This window comes from Oculina patagonica, chromosome 5 (assembly GCF_052425735.1).
Source record: "Oculina patagonica isolate OP01 chromosome 5, crgOcupat, whole genome shotgun sequence".
In the NCBI taxonomy this organism is placed as follows: domain Eukaryota; kingdom Metazoa; phylum Cnidaria; class Anthozoa; order Scleractinia; family Oculinidae; genus Oculina; species Oculina patagonica.
Window position 1 is genome coordinate 115307 of NC_135762.1, and position 12287 is coordinate 127593.

Below are 12287 nucleotides of genomic sequence, written 5' to 3' on the forward strand. Positions count from 1 at the left end.
AGGGGTGAGCATTTCTTATATGACGGAGGTACCGTATAAATATACTAACCGCTGAGCTAAGTGAGACCGCGTGACACAACAGTCAACATGGCGGCCGCCAGTGCAGTGCTGCAATCTGGAAAACGTCTTTCTGGGCTTGGTTTAACGAGAACTTGTCGCCAACTATCACCTTTGATCTTTAAGAAGGTAAGGCTTTTATCTTTTCATTTATTACTTATATTCAAGTTGAGATTATTTCTAGACGTGAACATCATTTGAAAAGTCAACTCATCTTTGGAAATAACTTTTGGGTTCCTTCTGCAAGTAACTGTCGTAAAACAAGAACGCGATAAATATTAAAAGATAAGAAACAATGCATGTCCCAAATTACAATGAGTCGCGAACAGAGGTAAAACAACTTGCCTTTATTTGCATCCGGTACGTACAGATAGACCCAGAATGTGCTTAAACTGTAAGCTTATGGGCAATTATTGATAAGGGGGCTGTCAGTTGTTGGTGAAGATAATTTCTTGGCCTATAACTGATAATCCCCGTAATAAACTATTTTGGAGGCTTTGAGATTTTGCCAGTAGGAGTGAGTACTCTTTGAGGCCCGGGCGTGTTTAAAACACGAAATGGCAAAATAGCGAAATGGCGAAATGACGAAATGGCGAAATGATATAAAAGATAAGAGCCAAATTAAGTTAAATGATATTACCATTCCAGTGAAATCCACATCTGTTGCCTGTGTACAACGTAAGGACAAGGAAATATATACAAGAAAATAATAAGGAGCATACAAATAATTCACAGTTGTTGTAAAGTGAGAAACGCAAAGTCACCCTTTATATGCGAACAAAAATGATAAATTTCACTGAAGCACGTGAGGCGGCGGCACATAAACGCCGCTGTCTTCGTTCCACCGCTGTAAAACAGAAAACGAAGTTATGCACCTATCAATGTAAATCCCGCGGGGGGGGAGTGCGGGCCAGGGGTGGGGATTTGACAAAAAAGTAAAAATTGCAGTCAAGTTCCCGAGGGTGGGGAAAATATTTTTGTTCAAATGTACCAAATGTTTGTACCAAATTTTTGTTCAAATGTACCTGTTCGCAGTCAAATGCCCGACAGAGGGGATCGTTCTTGTTGTCAAATCCCGTGCCTTTGCCCGCACTCCCCCCCCCCGCGGGATTTACATTGATAGGTGCATTATAACTTCGATGTAAAAGGATAAGGACGTGAAAGTCCAATCTGAAAAAAGTTTAGATATTACATGGAAAAGGAAGAACTGCTCAGACGAATCCTTCTGTCATGCTCCTCCTGACGTGAGACAAACAAATCGTTTTCTTTCGATGCCAAAAAGTAATGGCCGCCTTTAAATTGATTAAAAATATCCTAGGCAAAGAGGACTTGTTAACAAGGAGAGACTGGATTTATAATGTCCGTGACGGGGAATTAGTGATTGGAACGATTAGTTGTAATTCGTTCCAGTATTAAAAACGTTAAAATTTGTGAGTATTACTTATTAAGCTTATGCTTAAGCCCTTGTCGGGATTTATTTCCTTGTCGTTACAGTTTACACAGAATAATTCATGTAACAGATGCAGATTTCAGTGGAACGGTAATATCATTAAACTTAATTTGGCTCTTATCTTTCATGATCATTTCGCCATTTCGCCATTTCGTCATTTCGCCATTTCGTGTTTTAAAAAAAGCCCTTGAGGCCCTTTTAATTTGGGGTGAGAGAAGGATGTAGAGGGGGTGAGGGGGGGGGGGGAGTATTCATGTCTCCCGTCTGAATTTTAAACCTCAGTTGTTGCAACACTAATTCAGAAGATCTGTATGTATACCACTGTCAGAATTGTTTTCATTGATGTTACTACACTGTATGCTCTTCTTGTTCATAAATGTGTAGTTTCACATGTACATCTGTAAGTGTGACTCATGTACATTTGTACACTTGACTAAAGTGACAATTAAAGAAAGCTGTGAAAAATAATAAAATATCTATAGGAGCATTTGCTTTCACTGCATTTCACTGCATCTGGGACAAGTTTTCAGGGCATTGTTTGATTCTTTTTCTTGAACACTTGAAACATTGCAGAATTCTTTGCACCAATCTCATGAAGTTCCACTACATGCCAAGTATGGTGGACGTCACACTGTCACATTGATTCCAGGAGATGGGATCGGCCCAGAGATTGTCAGTGCAGTGCAAGATATATTCAGGTACTTGGTGTTTTGCTATGTTCCTCTGACTTTATTATTTGTTGAAGGTACGTCACATACGCATTACAGTACTACATGTGCATTTTGTAGAAATGGGAATCAAAAAAGAAACAGTTAATCACCCTAACCTGGCTTGTGTGGAAACAATCATGCAAAATACACTACACTTTACATGTGTATGTGAAAACATTTATGTAGAAATGGTACCTAATGTACACTCTATACCCCTGTTCAACAGCAACAGTCACATGTACACTGGTATGTACTTTTTTTCATTATGTTGTTTTTCAATTGTCTTAGGTATATTGGAGCACCAGTGGATTTTGAGGAACTGAATTTAAGGTATTTGTAAATATTATTAAATAAATATTAAACATTTGCTGATACAGTGTATCTATACATAGGTATAAAAATGTTTTAAGGTTTTAAGAGTTGTTCACTTTGTGTAGTGTATTTTGCAGAACCCAGTTACTGTTTGGCTGGCCCAGAACCAAGCCAATTTTATCCTGATTCTTTGAAACACTAGTCAAGTTGACAGTTACTGAAAACTTTTGCTTAAATAACGTCATAGATGTTTTATAATAGATGTGAAAGTAACTTAGAGAATGCCCACCCTAACACTCAGGAGGTTTATCATACTATCTCGACAGAAGCATTTGGGGACACTCTTTTCCCACCAATTTTGGCAAATTGCTTGTTATTTACTTGACACTGAACTCTAACTTCCCTTGATAACTTTAACAGTAATTTTAATTACAAAATTGTAATTACATGTTTTACATTTTGTTTATCTTTACCTGTAAGTGGGCTAAATTTGGGTGATGAGGATACCTTCTGTGACACCTTGGAAGATGTTGTGACTTCAGTGAAGAGGAATGGAGTGGCAATGAAGGGTCAGTATAGAGGATTCCATATCAATAATACTTTAGACATTGTTGTCTGGATACTTCAATGCTATTAGTCTCACCATGATGTCTGTTCAAAAAAAAAAAATGTTGCTATCCTTTGCTTTCTATTGTTAACATTTTGACTGGTCCTTGAAAGTAGTCAAACTGTAATTAAAAAACCCCTGCCTGTATCAATCTATAGATAATAGTGTTATAACATCCTGGGGTTTAATTAATGGCTTGGCACTGGGCTGTTAACTTGATTTTTCTTGATTTACTGTAAAATGCTCTTACAGATTTTTCTAAAATTTTGTCTACAGGTAGTAAATCCACTATACTTTCAATCTCAACTGTCAATCTAGATTTCGAGAAAATCAAGCTTGTTTGAAAACAAAAGAAAACAACAATCGTTGCTACATGGTAACCTCTGTGACTAAGTGACCAGTAAAAAATTAAACTTTGGTCATATATGATCATTATGGTGTATTTTGGTAAAAATTGAACATTGGCTTCCTAGATAATTTTCATTTTCAAAACGACCACCCTAGGGCTTAAAAAACTACATCGAGCCTCCTTAAAAAGGAAGGTCGTTCCAAAAGTAGCATCCAATAACAGTGGGGCAAAATTTCCTTTGTTAGATAATTTCAATTATTCAATTATTGAAGTTATAGTGTTTTCAGTTGTTCATTTTTCTGTTATTTTTGTCTTCAGGAAATATTTTTACTCCATTAGATCAACCAACTTTCAAGTCATTAAATGTTGAATTACGGTGAGTACTGGTATCACCACTGCTGCATGTATGGATTATTATTATTTTTAATAATTAATGTTTTACAGTACATGCTGTAAACAGATTATGTGACCCTCTAGAATCCAGTGAGGAATCTGTTACATTGTTGTTCCAATTTTGTTAGCAATTCAAGTAACACAAATGTTCCATTATTATAAAGGCCTCCAGGGTATTAGCACAGTATGACTCCAACCTGCCCAAAGGGCAACCACCTTGTACATGCTAGTAACTTAAGGATAACTTGGTTTTGTTTCAGTCGCCAGTTGGATCTATTTGCCAATGTTGTAAGATGTAAATCCATTCCAGGAATTCCCGTAAGGTAAGAACCCCTTTACTCACTATCCTCTTCACTTCTCCTTGGAGCACAGGACATCATCCTGTGTGGGGCAACATATTTAATTGTGTTTCAACTTGATCCCAGCGGTCAAAGCTCCCCTTCAATTGACCCACTCAAGTTGTTGCAGTTTTTGTTCCAGTTCTACCCTCCTTTTTTTGTGGGTTGCAATGTATCCTAAAAGGAAGAAAGGAACTTGTACATAAAATTATCCAAACATTCCATAGCATTGTGAACCCAAAATAATTCCTGCATGTGGCACAGTGTTAAACGGACATAACAGGTCTCTGAGTATTCTCTAACAACGAAAAATATTTTTGCCTACTGAATGATTCATTTTTATTAGCCTGTAAAATATGCCTGATGAAATTACATAATAAACACTGTAGAAAAGTATTAAAAGGCCTACAATGTCATAAAGCGGTCAGAATTTCAGAAAAAGTCCTTGAGGAAAGTGTTGGCAATTAGGATCTTAAAATACCTCTGAAAATCCCGGAGAACAGTTCAGATTTTAATTTCTACAATTCTTCTTTCTAGACATGGTGACGTGGATCTGGTGATTATCAGAGAAAACACAGAAGGAGAATACAGCCACATTGAACATGAAGTATACACTCTCCAATTTTCTTTTTCATTTGTTTGTTATGAATAACTGGTTTGCCTCCTGCCAGTTGGGATTTTTAACCTTGTTATGTTCATTTAAAATATTTGTTTCCTCTATTTCAGTGGCATGTCTGTAAATTAGCTATCTCGAAGAGATATGAAGCTAAGTGCATGACCACTATAAACAACATTATTTTACACTATAAACAACATTTACATTTACATGTTACATTACTTGGTTGTGGCCTTGTATTGCTGAAACTAGCTCATGCTAGTGCATGACAACATAATTATGCCCAAGTGCTTCTTATGGGATCTTATAAAAAAGAAAGCACTGTTGAACTCAGATCCAAGGTACAAGACAACTGGCCACACTAGGAGGTTTATTATGGTGTACCCTCAGGGTGGCTAAACTGCACTGGTCCAGACGCAGCATCCAGCTCTGACGTATGGCTCCTCGAAGTTGCATGCACTGCAACAGCTACACCCTGGGCAACAGTGTCGACCCAACGGCTGAACTACGTCAGAGTAGCTTGCTCACAACTAGGCTGGTGAGGTGAAAAGGGCAGGTGGGGCTGAATAGCTGTGGAAAGCGGCCCCTCTAGGAGATGGAAAACTCCTAACTATAACCCAGGTGGTAGCACCTGTCAGCCCAGGAGGCAGCTGCCAAGGGAAGGAAAACCCCTACAATAAACCAACCCCTCCTTTTGGAGTTGGTCGCAGGGTTATCACCCTGCACCATAAAAAAACTACTGATTACAGAAACCAGAAAAAAAGAAAGAAAGAAAGAAATTACTTATGGCCCTATTCTCCCAGAGGAGATTTAAGGATTCAGATGATGACATGTAACTCTACCAAAAGGGTCCTTTGGAAAGGTTTCCAAGATGTTGACGATGACATCACAAAATATCTACCTGATGTGAGGGTTTCTGGGTTAACTGTAAAGCTGAAGAGCTTAAGTGTCAGCTAACAGCTCGTGCACTTGTACAGCTGTGTACATGTATCTCAAACCATCTCCCCCTCCACATACACAAGCATAAGTGCCATATGGTTGTCTTATCCTTGAGTAATTTAACATGTACTGTTTTGTTATCTTTTAGAATGTGGATGGGGTTATTGAGAGTTTCAAAATCATGACAGAAGAGAAATGTACCAAAATTGCAAAATATGCATTTGACTTTGCTGTGAAGCATGGACGTAAGAAAGTGACAGCTGTTCATAAGGCCAACATTATGTAAGTCAATAACTATATAATTAATCAAGAATTCATTTTCTTACAGTGAATGCCCTGCAATAAAGGACATCAGTTTTAATAAGTTCAATCATGCGTTCAACCACATTCTTGCTGATGTCAATCTGATCTAATTGTACCTATTAAAACTGGTGTGTATTTCAAATTGGTATCTATTTCTTTTCTAAAGGAAGCTTGGTGATGGTTTATTCTTGCGATGTTGCGGCGAGGTCTCCAAGGACTACCCTGACATTGAATACAACTCTATGATTATTGATAACTGCTGTATGCAGCTTGTGTCCAATCCTCAGCAGTTTGACGTCATGGTGATGCCAAACCTGTACGGCAACATAGTCAGTAACATTGGAGCGTCTCTTGTGGGTGGACCAGGTATTGTACCTGGTGAAAACATAGGAGGAGACTATGCTGTGTTTGAGTCGGTAAGGAATGGGAATGGGAATTTACAGTGGCATCTTCCACATAGTGGCTTTTCTGATCCCACTGATTCCAGATCGTATTGGAATGTAGTAGTGTTGGTTTTTGTCTGGCCTCAAGAGTCCTCTTGGACTCAATGAGGATAAGTAAGTGTTGGTTTCTGTGGTGGGACAAAAACCAGAGAACCAGTGGAAAAACCCGTGGAGCAAGGACGAGGAACAACAACAATTCAACCCACTTGACACTGGGTCCAGGAATTGAACCCGGGCCACATTGGTGGGAGGCGAGAACTCTCACCACTGAGCCATCCCTGCTCCCCTTAAAGACTAAAGAAAACCTGCTTCCTAGCAATATTGAAGTGGGTTTTGTGTGCAGACTGGGAGTGAAGTTAATAGAGAGGCATCAGTTGCACAGACTTATGCTTACACATGTTTACACATGTTCTGAGATTAAGTTATCCTGAGAAAATTTACCTGATTTTTGTATCAAACTATTATGTTCCGTAATCTAAGTTTAATTCTGTAAGGTAAAAAGCAAACTTTGTGTTGTTGTTTTCATTGTGTTATATGTTTGATTTTGGCATCAACATTTTATTGTTGTTTTTTTTTCCATTCTTTGCCACTCAGGGTGCACGCCACACAGCTCGGGATATCGAGGGAAAAAATATTTCAAATCCTATGAGCATGTTGTTTGCAAGCACACTCATGTTAGAACATTTGGGGTAAGGAGATATTTTATAAGCAGATACAAGTGGAGCTTAAAAACCACGACAGAAACATTTGGGATGAGGTCTTTGATACATTGAATATTCTAGTGATGGCTAAGTGCATTGAATTTGCCCTTTAAGTCAAAGTTGTATGTAAGAGAGACAGTGCTAGGTCTAGACGGAAATACTAACATAAACCAGAATTTGGGCCTTTCACACTGTTGTTTTGCATAGGACTGCTAAGAAATTCACCGACATGAGATGTATAGTACATGTCCAAAGGCATTGTAAGCAAAGCTCATTTAACCCATTGACTCCTGGAGATTTTCCAAAAAAAAGGAATTTTTAGATGTTTTTGACATTTTAAGGTCTATTATAAGCTAAAATAGCCCCAAATCAGTCAAAACGGCGCTTGAAACGCAAAATGCATCCTTGTTTTTCACCAGAATCACGTTTAACAACTTTTTCGCTCGTGCATGCGCACAAACCAAAATTTGGACATCCTACCACTTTAGGCTTTTCGTTTTTTATATTTTTTTTTCGCTTTTCCTTTTTCTCTTCTTCCTTTCTTTTTGCTGCAGTGTTTGGGCTTCTACCAGGCTTCTTTCTAGTAGAAGAATTTCTGCGAAAGCGCAAACAAGGCAAGAACTACTTACCATGGACAAACAAAGGGTGGAAAGCGGAAATCTTCCTCTGAGTTTTTCACTAAAATTTTGAAGCGTTTTGGTGCATATTTCAAGCTCTATCGGATCCTTTACGGCCGGTTCAGGAGTCAATGGGTTAACTGATTGTTTTTTGTATTGTTTTAGATGGAATGCTTATGGTGACCTGATCCACAGTGCTATCTTAAGAGTTGTGGAGAAAGGAGTGGTAAGAAAATAATATTAATTGCGCTAGTGGTTTTAGACAGGGATGTTGCTGAATTTCATGTTTTAACGACTTTGTTTTGTGTTCAGAAAACTCGTGATCTTATTGGAGGAGAACGTTCCACTACAGAGTTTCTTGAATGTTTAAAAGAAGAAATTGGTCAGATTGCTAGAGTTGGTGGAATGGAGTAACTGTCTTGTGAATACTGTTACTCCTCTGTGCTACAGGAAAAATGCAGTTATCAATTTGTGTTATATAGAAGCAAGAGAATATCCCCTCATTTTCTCTTGATAGAAGATGTTTTTTTCAGATTAGCAACAATCGCGCATACTTTGTTGTCAGTTTGCGCAAGGAAGATATTGTAAATTATGCCAAAGAGATTGTAAATTTATTATTATACGCTTTGTACTGCAGTGACTTGAAATTTAATTAATTTTCGCCGTTCACAACAGCCACGACAGATGTGATCCCTGAATTTTACACAGGGTTATACAAAGGTTTTCACTTGTGATTTGTCATTAACTGTAAAGAATAAATTGTTAAGCTAAAATTGAACAGCTTTTTAAACATTAAATTCTGGTGTGAACAGGTTAGAAATAAGACATGATACACGTAGTTTTACCGTCAATGTGTTATTTTTACTATCTTAGAAAATTGGCCTATTATTGAAATTCGATTTTCGTTTCGGAGAGGGAAGGTTTAGGAGATGATTTATTTTGTTTTATTTCCCTTACCCTCGAATTTAGAAATATCGAAATTGGCACATTACAACTTAAAGAAAAATAAACTAATCATTCAATTTGCAATTGAATTTTTGCCTGTTTTGTCATGACCATACACAGAACCCTTTATGATACCTTCTATAATTCAGACGCCGATCGTATCATCGAAAAACCGAACGTGTCGCCCCAAGGTACTTCCAATTGATAACTCATTTGAAATGATTGTGGTAATTACGGATTACGGGAGAAAAGATTTCTGGCGCCGCGAAGTTGATGTTCTTTTCCTTTCTAAAACAACAATGTTTCGTGCAAGTTGCACTGCAATGTTATTTGATAAACTTGCATGCTGGGAAGCAACAACGATTTCAATCCTGGCCAACTGGGCACTTCACCTTTTGAGCGGTCTTTGTTTTCAACTCCCCCTCCCAATTTTTTGCAGTTGACCTATCATTGCTGGGTGGGGGGTGGGGGACTAGCGACAAAAGAATTTGTAACCTGCGATCAGGCGTTATTTTTCTCGCGGCGGAGGGGTCAACGTGCCACTTGTCGATATTTTGTCAAGTGCCCAAGGATGCGATAGACTTATATTCTCTTTCACTGTTTCAAAAGATGTACTGAACAAGCACATCGATTCCTTGTAAGTCCTCAACTTTGCGTCCAAGATGGATAAAACATGACCGTCGGTTTGGATTTAAAGATTTTACCCAGACTCTTTATTATTTGTATCCTTAGATTTGTCTTGATCCATCTTGGTACAATAAGCACTCAAGTTATAACGAAAATGACAAAGTAAGGCTAAAATAAAATTATTTACAGGGTAAGGAAATGTATGCCATGCTCGCATGACGGCAACGTTAGTGACTCAAAACGTTTGGTGATAAAGCGTGTCGTTGTTTACTGCTGCTGCTGCTGTTGTTGTTGTTATGTTGCATAGCAAAGTAAGAGCCATGTGTATCTTGTTTCGTAACAGTGCAAAGGCTTTAAGAGAGAAGGCGACGTCAAACCGCAACGTTTGAGGATGTTTGTTTTTGTTTGAGTAAACGTTTACACGAAGTACGTGCAAGAAGTGGGCGGACTTATTTTGTATTTTGTGTAATCCGGAAGTAGTGACCGAGCTTAAGTAAAATCAGTAAGTTTGATCCCTTTTTGCGTTGTTGTTAATTCTTTCCAAACCAGCCGCAATACCAAAATTTCCGGTCAGGCTTTACTTAGGCTCATAAATTATAGTGGATCCAGCTTACCTAGATTTTTGTCATATTTTAGTACAGGATTAGTAGTTTGAGTTGCGAGGAATACATAATGGTTCAAGAAAAAAGTACAATGTTTGCGTAAGCTGTGATGGAATAGAAACCCATCCTCTAGATCTCCTTAGGGTGTACAGAGACAATTGACCAAACTAACCGTTTTTCTCCAGTACAGTGAATAAAACAATTATTTTTAGTTAAGTCAAGTAACACAAAAAATAACGTTGTCTTGTCCAAGAACACAAATGATTCAAATGACATTCACCAAGCAGCAAACCTTACTTGACCTCTCTCTTAAGATCTCGAGCATATTTAACGCTCTTATCATTTTGGTCAGGTCGCCTCAATTTTTTTTTACTTGTACATGCAAGACTTTATTTTGTATGAACTAGTTCGCCTGCTCACGAACTGCGTGCATCCACTCCTGAAAAGGTGAATTGACTTGGACAAGTTTAAATATGTCGTCTGCAAACTACAAACAAAGCCAGTGACTGAAAAAGCCACATCGCGTGTCAGCTTTCGACGAGAAGTACAATAAACACGAAACTCGTTTACTTAAATTGTAAGAAAATTTTTAAGTCAGTTATCAGTGGTAAACTAGGCACTCAAATGCAATGACATCAGTTTGTGGCAAGAAAAACAAATGTTATGTCCAATTGCAGTTAATTTTTCTGCTTTACAGTTACAGTACTTTTTATGATTTTTTTAATCTGACTTTTCGATATCTACCCAAGAATGAAGAATTCTGTCGTCTCCAATGTTACTTATTAAGCTCCATTTTAGTGCACGTTTCCTCGGTTTGTACGTTAAGTCAATTGCTAAGCCGGGAATGTTAAGTTTGTAGGTAAAAATGAAGGTCATCAGATTAACAGACAACAAACAAAAAGAAAATTGCATAACACACGTACATGTCTGTAAAGTCACTGTATTTAGCCGAAACTAAGTTTTAAGAAGTTATAAGTCACTTTCCGTTTACTTGTAATTGAGTTAAAGTGCCCAACAATATATTCAAATGTTTACACAAGAAATTAAGAAAGATTAGTCCACGACATTGCATTTATCAAGGGTTTATCTTTTGGTCTGGGTAAAATCATGATAAAAGATGCCCTTAAACTCGCCCTCAATCTGAAACCAAAGTCTAACCAACACGCAAACGTATTGAGTTACTCTCTTATAACTGACTTTAAGAATCAATTCTAAAAAAACAATAATGATGAAGATAAATGAACAACGAGACTTTTAAAGTTCGTTTATAATCCCTGAGATAATATATCCTCGTGAAGGCTTTAGCAGGTCTTAAAACAGGCCTAAGATCAGTAAAAACAGAGGATTGTCACTCTTTTGAAAGAAATGATAACCGGAAGGGATAGTCGTGAGACTGAGGGATCTATACGCGGCAATTTTGAGTAGCAGCACAAGTGCTGACCTATGATTTGATTTCACCAAATAAATAGTCAATGCAAGTTACTGTAGTTGTTGAAAGATAACGAGTGGCTGATGTGTTAGCATTAGCACGACTGTTGATTTATACTTGGAAGCCATAGGTCCTTAATTAACTGAAAAACTTATTTTTTAGTTGTCCCAAGTCAAAATGTGTAAGGGAATACCGGACACATTATCATTCAGAGAAAAGAATATCGGGCAAGTAATTCCGTCAATCACCATCTTTACCCTGGTAAAACTATTATTAAACAGGGTCCACGTGTGTCCTCGTCAACCAGAATCTACTTTATTGTATCTATGCCTGTACACGTTATTTGATCAATTCTTACAGTAGGGACAATACGATCGTACAAGGTTTTTGCAGTGGTGGTTCTGTTTTAGAATCTGCTTCTTATCGAATTCTTAGATCTTTCAGACGGACCGGACCGCTTGTTGTCTTAAAAATTCTAGTTTTGAACGGCTTTAATTATGTTTCCAGGATTTCTTTATTTTTTTTTCAAATCATCATCATTCTTCTTGATCAAACTATGTACGGTCCAATACCGCTTACGCAAAATTGCGGCCCGGCATAAGAGAATAATTAACAACCTGATGTTATCAAGAAAGCCCTCACAATAACAAATTGTTTAATCAAAACTGACAAAATTAGGTTCTAAGGGCGCAAAGATGGTTCTTCAATAAATCCGTCTAAACCCAATAGATCAATGACACATCAAAAGTTTATCCTGATCGGAATTTTGGTATGTAGTGCCACATATCACTGAGTTGTTCTGTTTAAACTGAAGAGAGTATTAGCTTTTAGTAAACACGCAAACACGAA

The 12287-nt window shown here is 37.7% G+C and overlaps 1 protein-coding gene across 2 annotated transcripts; it reads left to right on the forward strand.

Moving 5' to 3' along the window:
- Positions 1-49: 49 nt before the first annotated feature.
- LOC144654537 (isocitrate dehydrogenase [NAD] subunit gamma, mitochondrial-like) lies at positions 50-8864 on the forward strand. Of its 2 annotated transcripts, none has more exons than XM_078514696.1 (13): positions 50-186; positions 2081-2205; positions 2506-2547; positions 3010-3098; positions 3804-3861; positions 4139-4201; positions 4754-4823; positions 5920-6053; positions 6241-6490; positions 7112-7206; positions 8001-8061; positions 8148-8308; positions 8353-8864. In XM_078514696.1, the coding sequence occupies exons 1-12, from the start codon at positions 88-90 to the stop codon at positions 8247-8249; spliced, it is 1188 nt and encodes a 395-aa protein (XP_078370822.1). In that variant the 5' UTR covers positions 50-87; the 3' UTR covers positions 8250-8308; positions 8353-8864. The 2 variants fall into 2 exon arrangements, with proteins under 2 accessions (XP_078370822.1, XP_078370823.1); XM_078514697.1 differs by having other exon boundaries at positions 8148-8306; positions 8356-8864.
- Positions 8865-12287: the final 3423 nt, after the last annotated feature.